The sequence below is a fragment of the Lissotriton vulgaris genome, chromosome 4_1 (genome assembly GCF_964263255.1).
Source record: "Lissotriton vulgaris chromosome 4_1, aLisVul1.2, whole genome shotgun sequence".
NCBI lineage: Eukaryota > Metazoa > Chordata > Amphibia > Caudata > Salamandridae > Lissotriton > Lissotriton vulgaris.
Genome location: NC_141691.1, coordinates 1,950,864,329 through 1,950,879,934, shown reverse-complemented (window position 1 = coordinate 1,950,879,934; position 15,606 = coordinate 1,950,864,329). Strand labels below are relative to the sequence as shown.

Genomic DNA, 15,606 nt, shown 5'->3' with positions numbered 1-15,606 from the left:
GCCTACTCTTCCACTGTCCGTTTACAAACAACATGCTAAATACTCTCTACTCAGACTTCTGGGCGCTACACTTCACAGAAACTGTCCTCACCTGTTATTGCAGCAGCACACCACGAATGCTGTTCTGTATCTTTAGTCATCAGCGCAGTTGGCCCCACACCATGCTCACACGTGCCGCCAGTGCTAGACTCTACTCTTCCTAACTTTCCGCCAGTCCTTCAGCCTCGTGGTGATGCTCAGAGCTCCCCAGGGCTCCTGAATGCTGATGTCATTATCACTGACGCTCTCCACTCCTCCCTGTTGGCATTGCCTTTCAAGTTTGAAGAGCACTTGGACCTTTTGCTTGTTCCCATTTCGCTCTCCTGTCTCTAGTTTTCATCCCACTGGATGGTCCTTCTTTCCCTAGGCTGACCCCCTCCTTACGCTGATCTGTACCATACTTCCCTCCCTCCATTAAACCAAGCAGCCTATTTGACGCCGTTCTCTTCCAGTCAGGGGGCCACGTTGCGGATAGTGCTATGAGGCACAGTGGGCGTCTGCGCTGCTTTTTGCATCCCCATGGCTCTTTGATATTAGACAAGGGCCACCGCTGCTTGTCTCCCCCCCCCCCCCCCCCACACACACACACACACACTCCCCAGCCCCAACTACAATGTATGGCCCCGTGCAAACGAGGGAGCCCCGTGCGTCTGCATTTATGAAGGAGAAGCAGTCGCAAAGAAGGTATTTGTAGGCACACTGGCTGTGCACCACATATGAAATGGTGCCGTGTCAGGGTGTGCTCGAGGGAGGGCGGAACTTGCCAGGGTGCAAAAGGGGGTCCCAGGAACTTCCCAGGCACACCTCTAATAGCAGGTGTATTAATGTACTGCACCCGTCTGCCGGGGGTGCCTCCCCCTCTTCAAACAGAGGCTGGTCTACGTCTAGTGAGAGACAAAGCTGCTGTTGCCATCTGCAGCATTGGCTTTTGTGAATGTGCTCTCCTAAGCGCTGATGCAAACTGTCATGGTTCATGCATGCGCTAAGCAAAGTGCATTTTTTTGTATAGTTAGGTGCACTCTTGCTGTCTGTGCTTGGTGTCCTAAGTTGAGTGTGTGGTACAGCGAAACGTGGACAGGGCGCTAAATTTGCGCTCAGATCCACAAACGCCATCCTCCTCTTGAAGAACCCTTAGTATCCTCTCTCCAGATACCATATGCTGCACATCCGTGCGATCTGCCACCGTCCAGATAGTCATGGCTGTGATCAGTCTGCTACTTATGAGCCACAGTGAACTGTTGCAGCTGCCTCTTAGTGGGCTAGAAGAGTGTGTATTCTTAAAATGAGCAGCTACAACATCCTCTCAGCAGAAACAGCATCTTTTGCATTCTTAAAATTCACTACTAGAAGGGCTAGTCTACTGTGCGTTCTTAAAATTCACTATAAATCCTAGTTGAGGTCATTAGCTGATCCCCACACACACCACTTTAGGCACCCCTGGACACATCTACCTACCCTCTGACAAGTAACCTTTGCAAGCCGCAGGCCCTGGCGTTCTGGACAATTCGCGTATCGAGCTTAGTCTGCCAGCAAGAAGTTAGCACCTATGATTTCTCTGAGCTGTGCTGAAATAGCAGTCATTCGTCGTCCTGCGACCTTTCCAATAAAGCTCACTCAATGAGGCTCCACCATCAACCTCCCACTCACCTCCCCCAGTGACACACCCCAGCGCTGATGACCCTATCACCTCCCATATTCCACAGCCAACCCCACTCGCCTCTCCACCCATTTCCACTCTGCCACTTAGTCTGACAGATCCGGGAGAATTCTATTTAAATATGTATACATTCGGGCTTAATGCCATTGTAGTATTAATGTCTCCCCTGGCCATCTTGCTTCTGTACCTCCCAGTCTGAATATATTCTCTTTTACTGCAACCCAGTTAATGCTCAGGTTTTCGCAGGTTTTCCGCTTGAGGGCTATGCCTTTAAGAAAGACCTTACTTCCGACAGAAAGATTTGTGAATAATATACGTAGTGCACATAAAGGACGTTTAAAAGCAGCCCCCGATATCTGTTTCATGACTGTGAGATGCCACTCGAACTTGTAAACACTTCGTGGTACAAATCAGCACGTGTGCTTGTCTCCTGCAGTGACCATGCGCCAGTTTGACCACCCGCACATCGTGAAGCTGATTGGTGTCATAACGGAGAACCCGGTGTGGATCATCATGGAGCTGTGCACGCTGGGAGAGGTACGGAGGCCGCCCCTGCTCATCGCTCTGTACTGCGGAATATTGGGTCTGTTGTGTTGATCAAAGATGACTGCTGCTTTTATAGCTGAAGAATGTTTTCTCTGTAAAGTGGACAAATGAACATCTGAGAAATCACTGGCGGATACACATGTAACATACTTTTAAACATTTATTTTGCATCCAAAACGCAAGCGAACACTGCCACCTTGTGGCCAGGATAGGAAACTAAGTCATTCGCCTCTGAAAGTGTGTTTTTATTTATATAGCGTGAACATGACCCGAAGTAAGCACAACCGATAACACGAGGAACATAAAGAGTAAATAAAAATGCATAATAAGGATAAAAAAACTAAACGATGTACTGTGGAAAATGTAAATAAAATAACAGCAATTGTTCGGGCTACATAATCGTAAATAACAAATACAAAGTGACAATATAAAATATGTACATAAAACAAAATACAGTCGAATATGTGAAAGCTAGGTTAGTAGAAGAGGGTGGGAGTTGCAGGGTGAGGAGAGTAGAAGCATAGTTTTCCCCCAGGTAGTGATGGGCAGGATACTTGGCGAGTGTGGGGAAGGGGTACCAGTGGCCTAGTCCAAGTGAGAAAGAAATTTGTTAGATAGAAACATTTTTACTTCTTTCTGGAAGAGGCATGTGGATGGGTTGCATCGATCTCCGTGGGTAGAGAGTTCCAAATGTTTGGGGCCGTTCCAGGAACGATTGTAGATTTTCTTTTTCTATGATTTTTGAGGCTTGAGAAGCAAGGTGCTCATCCTTTTGGAGGATCTATTTCCTCCCGATATGGACAGTTTCTGGGATAGGTAGGAGGAGGTATTGTGGTGCAGTGCTTTGAGTTATGTATGTTTTTCTCTCTCTTCCTATCTATGTTTGCGCTTAGTAAATCGGAGATCGGTCCGCCCATAACTTGCACTTTACTTGATGTTGGCACTGCTTTGCATATATTCCTATAGTTTAGATGAATTTAGATGTCTTTTAATAGTATATTTTTAACCCTAGCTTCTTTTTATTCAGTTTCTATCTATATTTATTAATATGTTGTGGAAATGAGTTATATAATTGAATATGTATGTATGACCTATTGTACTTTTATGATCTTAATGATTAAGGTTGAATAAAGTTAATCGAGTCATGCAGGCGATTTTGAGATGCATCCTGGCCTCGAAGGGAAGCCAATTCAGTACACGAAGGTCAGGAATGATGGTATCACTTTATTTTTTTTAACCCGTGATGAGCTTAGCTGCAGCATAAAGGGTATCCTTGAGTGGTTCAAGTGAAGTTTTCGGTAGGCCCACGTAGTGCTACTGTAGTCAAGTTTTCAGAGAACAAGTGCATGAGTCGCAGTTGTGAGATCAGCCATGGGGAGGAAAGGTTGTAGTTTCCTAAGGATATGCACTTGATGGTCAGCTCCTCTAGTGATGGCTCTGATGTGTTTTTGCATGGAGACAACTTTGTCTAGTATTATAATTAGGGATTTGGCGCAGTCGATGGAGTGCAATTCAAGGCAGAGACAAGAGGGAGCCAGTTGTTGACGATAGGAGTGGTAGTGGGTGGAGCAATAAGAAGTCTGTTTTAAGGGCATTGAGTGAGGTGGTTCCAAATTAGCCATTGTTGCATTTTTGTTATTGATGTTAAGGGTGTGGATGTCCTCGTTGGAAGTTATTCTCATGTAGAGTTGGGTGTCGTCAGCATACATATGGTAGGAGTTGTGGGAGAGTTTGAGGACTTCAGAAAGGTGCTCCATATAGAGGTGAACAGTGTCGGGCAGAGGATAGAACTTTGGGGGATGCCCAGCAATAGCGGAGACTGCTCGAAAAAAGTGTGATTGATTAGAATGCACTGCGATCTGTTGTGTAAGATGGAGGAAAACCATTTTAGCACGGTGCCGGAGAGGCCCATCCTAAGTTTTAGACGGTCAAATAGTGTAGCATGTTTGATGGTGTCAAAGGCTGCAAACAGATCCAGCATGATTAGGAGGCAAGATAAATGTAGAGTAGACTCAATCAAGGGCTATTTTACATTTTATAGATGGATGTGAGCAAAGGCATGTTCTAGTCACATACTTATTTCTGGAAGTGTTAAAGACCACCCTGTCAAGGGCTTGCAGGACTGAGAGACTGCTCACAGAAATGTGACCGCAGATAGAGAGCACTAGCCCGGTCTACTCTGCTCATTAACTGTATGTTTGCTGCAAGTGCAAGTCCTATTCCTCTTTCAACCCCTGCCCTCCCTTTAACTTAGCTAAGTGACATTCATCCATCTGTCCCATTCTTAGGCAACAGCTTAGTCTTTCAGGCACTTTTTCCTTTGTCCCCTTGATCTGGAAATCTACCCATGTAATCCTTTTAAAGAAGCCAGCCTCGTATCCCACCACCGTATCGAACTATAGGCTTGCAGTTCAGCTGCCACTACCCACAAACTATTTTTGAAAAATAAATAAATAGGCTATTATCTAGTTATCTGGATATCAATATTTTCCTGGATGACACATACATTGTCAAGCTTATGCCAACACCACAGCACAGAAACTACTCTTTCAGCTGATCTAGAAGTAATCCAAGCCCGTCTGGACCGAGGCTCTTCGGCCACCCTTATTTTCCTAGTCCTGTCCGCAGTCTTCAACGCAGTGTAATGTGCTGTACTGATTGACTGTTTGTCCACTCTGGTATCTGTGAAGCCACCTACGATCAGCTCCTGTCCCTCCCAACTAATAGTTTTCAGACGGTTTCTCCATCTCCCTTCCTGTCAGGATCTATAGACCTGCCTTACGGAGGCACTTATCCCAGCCCTCTTTAACGTATACATAACACCACCTGCTAAATTGATGCAATCAGTGGCATCTAAATAGTATTTTATGCAGATGACAAACACTGACGATAGCCCTTTCCAAAAGGGATGTTACGCTGTAGCACAATTTAAAGTAGTGTCTCTGTTTTGGGACAAATGTATGAATCTCAGTTGTCTTCTGTTTAGCTCGGATAAGTATGTTTTTGTTGTTGTTTTTTTTACTTTTTACTTTTTGGACCCTCTTCTCTTACTTGGTCCCCTGCCTGGTGGCCTGGTGATGTGGGTTCCTCTCCTGTGTCCATCCCGTTATCTAGAAGTCTGGGCATCAAAGTAGACTCCAGTCATTCCTTTCCCACACAGATCTGTGCTGTGTCCACCACATGTTCCTTCGTCCCTACTCAAAGGCCATAGGATGGTCTTCTAGCTTATTGCCATGGCTACTGGAAAACAGTGGTCCACACACGGATAGCGTCCTCTGTAGTGGGGGAGGGGGCAGAGGAAAGTGGGGGGGTTTAGAAAATACAGAAAAAAAGAAAACATGACTGCTGATTGTTGTCGCCAGCCATTGCCTCTCCTTGTAGGAACAGGAAGCACCCAGGCTTCCAGAATCCCCCGACTAATCACGACGCTGCTGATAGCGTTGTGATTGGTCTGAGCAGAGGGAAAGGGACCATGTACATGTTCTCCTCGCAGGCAGTGACCGAGACAGCCGGCCAAACAGTCATGCGAACATTAGGTGCAGCAGCAGCAGCCACTCCTTCTTCCCGACGTCATGGAGCCCAGCCCGCCCTAACCTGTTGGCAACTGGAATTCTACAAATAAAATGATAACTTCTGTTATTATCATTTTATGTTTTCCTTTGCACTGCTTCAAAGCAGTGGGGCGACGCTCCCCCGCCTTGGCAGAGGAGCCACTACTGGCTAGGGTGTTCTCGGAGAGTTAGGAAATCTTCACAGCAACAACTTCTCGCTCAGCCCTCTGACTGTCCCTACCTCAGTCCATTATCCATTGCTAAAGTGGAGATTTGTGTTTTCTTTAACTTGACAAATAGTTCGACAATTTGAACCCGAATAGAAGACAGATGCAACGTTTCTGTATTAGTTATGGGTGCGCTTTTCTGGCTGTGATAATATCAATATAGGAGGTTGAGAGAAAATCAGGCTTTATTCGTAAATTGACCTTAACTAATGTTGTTTCAGAACCTCGGTAACAATAATAGATTTTTCTGTTGATCAAACCAGTGCATTTTCCATGTGATTCAAATGGAAAGAGAGATAATTCTGTTTTTGAGGTGGTGTCAATAGTAATAAAACAAAATCATTTCTACTTTTCCTCTTGAAGCACAGCCAGAAGCTAGGCTGCATATGGCATATACTGATGGATTGTTCATCGCTTTTAACGGAATTCTTGCACAGCTGCTAAACAGCTAAGCAGTGCATCAAAAGGATGTGCTTTAGAGGAGTAATGCAATCACGATATGACTCACTATCAAGACATCTTTACAGAAGCAATTTCAAGACCACTTTACAGAGCCAATGTACAGCTACCTCATGGCACTCGTTGCACACATTTGCAAGCCACCTCTGTCTGTGCACATGCAAGATGGCGCACAGCTTTGCTAATCCGTTTGAAGTGATATAGTTAACATTGTCAGTAGCTCTGTCCCTGCCACGTGATTACTGCTTTTCTGTGGATGTGAAACAGAAGAAAATAAAACGTTATTCAGATCATTATAATTCTGGATCTCACCACTAGGTGGCAGAATTATGTGAATCTTATGACGGATCCTAAACCATTTACTGGCATTCAGACGGCGCACCTGCTATTCTGCTAGCAGGTGCGCCGTCTGAATGCCAGTAAATGGTTTAAGATCAGTCATAAGATTCGCATAATTCTGCCACCTGACTTGTGTACAACTCGCAAAGATTTTAAAGGCAGGAAGCAACCAAATCCACACTACTGGGACAATAAACAGAAGTACAGCGATCACATCTAATCGAATCTAACCTGGTGAATGGAATCAGTTTGCAGTTTGGAAAAGATGGATAGGACTGTCCCTTCGGCTATTTAAGATGAAAGTGATGTGACAGACACTAGATGAAACAAGCATTGACATAGCAATTAGGTCTCGCCGTTTGGATCTTAAAAGTGCTTAGTCTGAGCTATTGGCTTTACCAGTGTATTTAAGATATGCTGTAGAGTAGTGTGGCTGTTGTGCAGCATGTTGCAAAGTTATAATAAAAAGCGTTATAAGCATTTTTGTTACCTTGTGTATGGTTATAGCAGAAAACATATAAATCACCATGTATTATTATTAGTACGGTGCAGGTTCGGAAATGGTCCTAATTATCCTGAATGAACAGGAATCAAAGCGATATGTGTCATAGTATCGGGGCATGCAATGCAGCAGTTTAGGGAAAAAGAACACAATAATCGTAATGCATATATCACCATAAAAACACAGGCCATAGCGCTCTTGCTCTCTATTATACCCTTTGCGGTACCCAATACGCCATGTAGACCGCAGAAACCTCTGGACGCCTCCTACACAGACTGTAGTAGTTACTGAGTCCCAAAATGATGACGCGGGGCTTCCGTGAAGGACTCACCAGTCATGTATCCGCAAGACCTAGTGCCCCAGGGTACGGCATATAGAGGCATTACCACAGCACAGTGGGTGGGTGGGTGGAGGAAGGGCCCACACTGAAAATCCCAGAGGTGCAAGTTAGCCACGTGCAGCTGCCCGCGAGCGCGCACGGCAGCTGCAGGACTTGCAGGAATAATGATTGGGCTGCATGTGTGGGAGATCTCCTGTGATCTCCCTTAGTTGACCGCTAAAAATACAAGGTCACCTTATGTCTAGCAAAATCCGAGGTGCGCCGCATACTTCCTTGGGGACCGCTCGGGCCAAAAGGTGTTAATTGAAGGTTCACCGCTGCGGCCGCGGGACAAAAGAATAAAGCAGTTGTCTTATTTGCACACCCTAAAATAAATCTCCCTCGCGCTCAGGTGACGTCTACTTAGTATGTTACGGGTGAGCGCGCCTCGCAGTGGAAGGCTCAGGGACTACTCAAACAGCGCCAGTGGGAGAGTGCGCAATGCCCAACTTGGAGCATGATCAGCAACTAGCGCACCCAAACCGAGGGCTTTCCCCGGCCCTAGCAGAGCAGCGTGGGAACTGAAGTCTTGAGCTCGCAGTCACAAGGGAGAACAAAAGAGGTGTCCTGCTTCTCGGAGAGCGGTGCAGGCGGGGTCTAAAAGGGAAGCAACGAGAGCAGGGCACAATTAAAGTAAAGAGATAAAGTACTCACCATGCGCTAGGGGCCAGAGAGGGAAAGTGAAACTCTCCGTCGCTTTTTTCGAGACAGGCAAATGTAAACAAGCACACACGGCCACGCGAATTAGAAACAGATGGCCTCTGCGCGCCGCTGCTCGCTCCCGCAAGGTGGATGCCACCACACGCACGAGTGTTGCAAAAGTGCAGACCCATTCCAAAAAGTCATCTCCTAGAGCAGGGCATGCATACTGCGCTATGCTCGACCTAAAAAAGAACTCGCTTTCACCTCGTATTTTAAAGAGTCTGCCATTCAAGTAGTAACTTCGGCTTAGGGTGACCATGCGGCCTTATTTGGCAGATTTGTGCGCATTTAAAACAGTGGGAGGCTCGTTTTTGTGTGTTCCAAAGCATGAGTAGTTGGCAACTCTTACTAGAAAGCAATGTAAATAACATGCTTGACAGTGGGTTAAAAAATTGACTTTTTATTTATTTCCTTAGAACCTCGACTGTGTTTCTATGTTGACAAGCGCTGACATTCTTTGCCGCTCAGTTGATGCAAAATTGTAGTCCTTATTCTATTTATGCAATATCTCCCAGTTTTTGGTTTTCTAAATCTGGTTACCCTACTTCAAATAGGAAAACAGATGATGAAATTATATTAAAAAAGAACACTGCAGGCAAAGATTAAAACAAGTAAATGCATTGCAGTGGAATGAATCTATAAAAATAGGCAACTTTTTGTGGTTTTGCTCATAATTAAATTCTCTATTAAACTAACCTTAATTACCAGCCACTCAATTGGAACATTGGAGACCACGAAAACGCATTGTTTCCACTTGTTATTGAACTGTTGAGGGGCATGCAGATAGTTTTCTTCCCTTTTAGTGAACAGTGGGACCATTCCCCTTTCTTGGTAGCAGTGAAGGCCCCTACTGTAACATACCCAGTAGGTAATTCCTCCTACTAAGTCATTTGTGGCATTTGAGGGCAGATTTTTGTGTCCCCTAATAACCTTTGTGCTGTGGTAGATGCCACAGAGAACATGGCGCGGCCAGTCCGCAGAGATGCTAGCAGCTGCCTTTGTGTGTTTCCCCAAAATATATACTAATTGCTTTGATCAGACCATGGAATGGTTTCTCATCACAGCAGTGAAAGAAATGGGAAGAGCCAAATATGCAGTAAAGGAGGGATGGTAGATTGAGATCATGTGTTCCTTATCGATAATAGTCTCTGTTGCTCCGTCATTGTCCATGGCATAGATAGGCGATGCTCCCTTTCATTTTACTATTCTGGCATCCTCCACTCACCCTAGTGCACATCTCTTTCAGCATAATCTCCTAAATACTGCATTCTATAGCCCTTTTAACACCCTTATTTTATCGCCCATTAAATATCTAACGCACAATGCACTAGTGGCATGTATTTTTTTTTTTTTACCTCTGACAATGAATTGTTTGGAGCCTTTGATGGCATCATTCCTTGAACCAACTCTAAATTCCAATAGTTCATTTCTTTGCTTATGTATGACCTAAATGTGGCAGAGATCTTAAATCCTATCTCTGAACTCAAATAGCATAGTTCCCGCTTTGCTGAAAAAAAGTGACATGTATCCATGATATCTTACATTCTCCAACAATATGATTGGGTGGAAAAATAACAGCATTCCTCCTGCTGGGACTAGGAAGCTTCAAGTTTGCAGAAGTTATTTTTAATAATAAGGTAAGGGACAGCCGATTCGCCTAAAAAATGTATGTTGGGATTTCCAGCAAAAGGCCATGCAATTATTGTCCTGTAGCACTTGTCTGGTCTTTAATTCCATTCAGTGTGGATCACCATTCTCACACCGCATCATGCTGTTTTAAGCCATTAACTGTTTATTGGGCTTCAGTTGATGTTACCAAGCTTTTTTTGTGTCTGACAGAACCCATGAATTTCCCTTTCCGTCCATTCTCTCACAAAGCTTGAGGTTTTGTCATAAGAGTCTATTTGATGTCTCCTTCACTAGCTCACTCACTCTGTTCAGTTTCCTTTATAATGGGTATGTTTCAGTCTCGCCTGCCGTGGATGTTGCATCATTTCAGGGAGGGTATGACCATCTACTGATTCCTACAGGATATCCAATAATTTCTGTGACTCTGACCTCAGCTTGCATGGCAAAGGTTTTAGGTGTCCTCTTTGATTCATGTTGATCCTTTGTCACTAAGGCGGACCAAAGACTGTAAACTGGGTCCTGAGGAAGTACGGGATGAGAGTAAATATTTTTTCATATTGCTCATAAGTTGTGCAGACTCATGGCCGAATTCTCAAAGACTTTTCAGCACCCACGTTTGATTTAAGCATGTTGGAAAAGGAATGCTGCTTAAAAAAAATATTTGTAATATGCGTGTAGCTGAATTGGTTTTTTATGCAGGCAAGGGTTTTTATAAGCTGAAATTGTAGTGAATCCATACAATTATGAATTTGCTACGCCTTACTAATAGCACAATCTGAGAGTAATTGCTCTGTTAGATGTCTGTGCATTCCATATGATGCACATGTGCAGGTATGATGACATGGTTATGCTATGAAAGGTTATGTGCTAGTGGTTGTTGTTGTATGATTATGCGTTTAAACCAGATTTTTTAAAGGATAAAAAATAAATGCCAAAGAAAGGTGCATTGGTCAGAACTGTGTGGTTGATGTAAAAAAGCTGTTTCTTACTGAATTGCTTGCTTGTGTGTGCAATCTGACACCTTGTTTATTTTCTTTACCCAAAAAGCTAAGGTCATTCCTGCAAGTGCGGAAGTACAGTTTGGATCTGGCCTCTTTGATTCTGTATGCATACCAGCTCAGCACGGCGCTCGCCTACCTGGAGAGCAAGAGATTTGTACATAGGTACAGTATGCTTACACCATTGCTGTCTTTTTGTTGAGGGGTGGTGGCTGAAGAAAATTAATAAAATCAAAAGGCGTGGAAGAGTTGTGTTGAGAAGGGGGGCTGAGGGGCAAACCAAAATTGTTGTGAGGCTCTCAACAGTGTTGTTCCGCCAAAGGCATGTCTCCCATTGGTATACTTAGCCACTGATCGTTACATCATTGGATCCTCCACAAGGAGGGATTGTCCCTTGAATCAGAGACCATAAGGGTTCCACCAGGTGAGAAAAAAAAGGTTTAAAACTACCTCCTACCTTTAGAAAGGACTCACTTTATTAAGATCAAAGGTAGTGGTATGATTAAAAAATGTGGGATGTGAAAAAGAGGCATTAGGTGTGTCTCACATCTATCTCTGGAAGAGCCAGGTCAACATGTTTCAGTCAACTTTGCGCCCTATGTGTCGATGGCTTTCATCAGGACCAAAAGGTTGCTATGTAGCATCCCTTCATGAAGTCAATTTAAATCAAATGGGACACTTTATCTCCTATTTTTGAAGTATTCTTCTTCTTTTTTTGGTCATATTAGACTCTTTGTCCTGTTCTTAGTTTCTCTTTTGGAAGGTCTCCTTAGGACTGGGCAAAGGCGAGGTATTACTATTTCTTTCATTAGAGAGGAGAAGCTTAGTCTTTCAGTGCACACTCCACGATGCATCCTCTCCAGCTTGCACTAGCTAGCTTTGATTTTTGAGGGCTGAAGAGAATGGTCACATGCCATTTCAACTAGTGCTCTAGGAATCTTGCCTTGCAGTCACCACAAGCTGTCTGGTTGCGAAAGTTCTATTTTGAACTTAGAGTGGACTTGCATCCCGTCCATTGCTTATGAGTGGTTGACTTTGTCACTGTCATTTGCTTGCTCTAATTAATGGCTTACCCACCTCTTCTCCTCTTTTTGTGTTTGTCCCTCTACCGAAACATAGTCTCTTTAGAATCCTTTTGATTGGTGACATGTATCCTTCCTATTTTCACCACATTTAGCCCGTTAAGTGCTCCCGTCGGCCGACGCGAGCACTACCTCCCTGGTGCTGTGCACGACCAACGCATCACCGTCCACTTCGTCGAACGCCCGCACGGGTTAGGGAAAAAAAATTATTTTGATTTTAGCACTTAATCGGAGTGCATGTGTTTTCTAGCTCTGTTCTCTCTTTTCTGTACTGCTCAGCCCATCTAATTATCGCCTTCCCCTGCACTGCTCCCTCTCCTCCCAGCTTGTCTATAAAAGCACAACAGCGGGTATATTTATGCTGCAGTGAGGCTGAAGAGCTGACTTCAAATGTTTTTATTTCCTCTTCTGCATTCCACATATTGTATGAAAGCACAAGGTTTGGCACATAAACTTTTTATGGCCCGAGGGTAAGGGCCATTTTCAACGCTCACTCAGCTAGCATCTGTTGCAAAAGATGTACTTGCATGACCCTTATCCTTGAAGCCCATAAACCTGCTCTCTTGGCTACTACAGAGGACCAAACGGCTGAATCCTATGGGAAGTAAATGCGACCTTAGCAAGAGATTCCCTTTAAATTCTGAAACTGTTCTGCATTGTTAATTCTGTTCCGTGTTTTAGTTTCCTACAATATTTTGAATTTGTTGTTGTTTTACTTTTCTTAAAGAATACTTGACAAACATTGGCAAAGCCAACACCTTGACACTTTCATTATTAAAGTGAGAGCTATTTGCTTTGTCAGTGCTTGTTAGTGTCTGGTGCAGACAGCTTTAGCTGGCTGTTTTCAAGGCCAAGGTATTTCACGGATGATTACACTGCAGCATTGAGTTTACAATTCCCTACTTATCATTTTCAGGAAAGCTGACCACACTTTCATTAAGATGAATTTGCCAAATCTTAGTTTATTTGAGCCTATGAGCTCAGTGGCTGTGACTCTCCCACCTCTAGAAAAGTGATAGCTACTATACTGACACAATTCTGCCAAGTACTCTGCTTTCTATGCCATCAATATTTTAGAGTGTTTTGTATTTCATGAATGTTAACGTGTCTTGCATTGGGGAATATGTTAGCCTTTCTTAATCTTGAAACGCCTATTTCAGGTATTTAAATTACATCAGCAGACACAACCTTTTTTCAGGCGTGTTGTTTCAGTCGCATATTTTGATGGACCTTGATAAACTCCCGAATCTCGAAGTATTCAATCTTGCATAGAATTTGCCATTTGTTTTTCAGGGATATTGCTGCTAGAAATGTACTGGTTTCTTCCACGGACTGCGTAAAGTTGGGCGACTTTGGTTTGTCGCGGTATATGGAAGACAGTACCTACTACAAAGGTAACCTATTCTTTTCTAATTGCATTTTCTGGTAGCATGTTTTTGCTTGCTTTTTTCTTTTTTTTAAGTCTTGTTGGCCTGATGAATACCATGACACGGATTGAAAGTATAGGCCCAGCATAACACTTCAACTGTAGCTCATCTATAGTAAAGCATACAATAAAAGTGTACTTATTCTTAGGTCTTCTCTTTTAACAGTGTTTAGCCTAACTTATGTAGAGCATTTGTCTTCTCAAAAGAGTAGAGTCATCCCAAGGCATAGAAGTGAATTCGTTTAGATTTGTTGTTTGGAGAGTACAGACCCACCTAATAAAGCGTATAATGGTTATTGTTTTTGCTTGCCTTTGCTTTCACTTATTTAAATGCATAAATCATAAATCATTACAATTTCTCCAGATTTAGTGTAAAATATGCCATTGATCTTCGCCGTGAACCTCAGCCGAAGTCTGTCTCTGCAAGTCCATTCACATTATACTACACTTAATTCAGTGTCTGCTTTGCACTTATAAGTGAGCGACTTTAGAGCTTAACCGTGCTCAGTCCATGTTTTGTATGAACAGGGGCCTGATAATGTGTGGGGGTGTGAGCGTTGCCTACTACTGTTAAATCCCTTATCTTTTGTGTCTTTGTTGAGGGTGTCGTCTAGGGCGTTGTGATATACTCTGTAGTCTACAAGGTAGAAGTGTGTATTTTATGAATGTTGGGCAACTACAGCCCCCATAACATCTAAAAACTATGACATTGTAATAATGGTGTCATCACAATATGGTGCTTGAGCACTCAAGCCAGGTCTTCAATTTCACTGATTTTTCTTCATAGAACCCTCAATCACTGAAGCCAAAGCTAGTTCATAGACAGATGGCTCTCTGGTTGTAAATAAGAGAAAGGGGGGGGAGGGGGGTTTACCCAAATAAGTCACTAGGGACCTGGGTGCTATATGGTATATGAAATGAGGGTCCCAGTGAACTGTTCAGACATTATTCACATTTATTTACACCGACAATAACAAAAGAATTAAAGCAAACACACTGTAAATTAATCACAATGGGCAAGGTCTACAATATATAAAATTATGATAACAGTGCCCCAAGAAAAAAGGAAAAGAGTGAAATAGCATGATGCTGTGAAGAAGAAAAGGAATAGATAAGGAATAATAATAGTTGTGACAAGCAAATATTTCAAAATCCTAAATTATTTACAAGCTAAATCGGCTTCAGATCCCTGAGCCAAAGTATGGAATCACGAATTTCCAATTATTTATCAAGAAACATCTATTTGACGCTGGTATACTATATCCAGAAAAATGAGGGCGGCGTCAACTGAGATGAAATTAAGGTAGCCGTCGACGTTTCGACCCCACGCTACGACAGTAGGCGTACTTGAGGCCTTACATCGGGGTCTTCATCAGGACAAGGGTGTAACCAAGGGTGCACTACAAATTCTGTAAGAGTATAAATAAATAATGCGACATAAGTAAAAAAATTCTCCATAAAATTAGGAGAAATTGAGATGGCATCACCCACAACGCAAAAGAATTGAAATGTTACCATGGTGCGTGGAGATATTAATTTCACACGGTGATAAGTTGAGATACTTCCTTCTTTTCAAATTCGTCACTATCTGAAACAATAGAAATAAAGTTCCAGATCGGCTATATTATGCCACTTCATAATGGAACAGTTCATGATATCGTCTTTTCATCTCAGTTGACGCCGCCCTCATTTTTCTGGATATAGTATACCAGCGTCAAATAGATGTTTCTTGTTGGTGTAAATAAATGTCAATAATGTCTGAACAGTTCTCTGGTTGTAAAGGCGCGGTAATAAACGTTAGCCTGGTAAGGCGCTGCCTGGGTGCTGGAAGATTTGGGAGGGTTGTCCCTGCTCCTCATATGATTCTCTGAGATTTACAGAAGAATGCGCAAAGTCAGTTTGCTTCAGTCCTTAATTAATATCAGCAGAACTGGTGCAAGATGTGCTTTCTTGCATTTTAAGCCCGATGCTCTGATGTGCCCAGGATTGCAACCACAAAGGGTTCTTATGAGGTTTTTATCCCCTTTAAAGTGACTTAAGATCAAAATATTGCAGTAATCTCAGCACTTC

At 43.3% G+C, this 15,606-nt stretch overlaps 1 protein-coding gene across 6 annotated transcripts in view; it reads left to right on the top strand.

Moving 5' to 3' along the window:
- Positions 1–15,606, top strand: part of PTK2 (protein tyrosine kinase 2) — an 878,302-nt gene that overhangs the window by 620,255 nt on the left and 242,441 nt on the right. For all 6 annotated transcript variants that reach the window (XM_086966271.1, XM_086966270.1, XM_086966268.1 and 3 more), the window contains 3 exons: positions 2,133–2,233; positions 11,078–11,193; positions 13,404–13,504. In XM_086966271.1, coding sequence (XP_086822397.1) covers positions 2,133–2,233; positions 11,078–11,193; positions 13,404–13,504 — 318 coding nt within the window. The remainder of the gene's footprint in view (positions 1–2,132; positions 2,234–11,077; positions 11,194–13,403; positions 13,505–15,606) is intronic.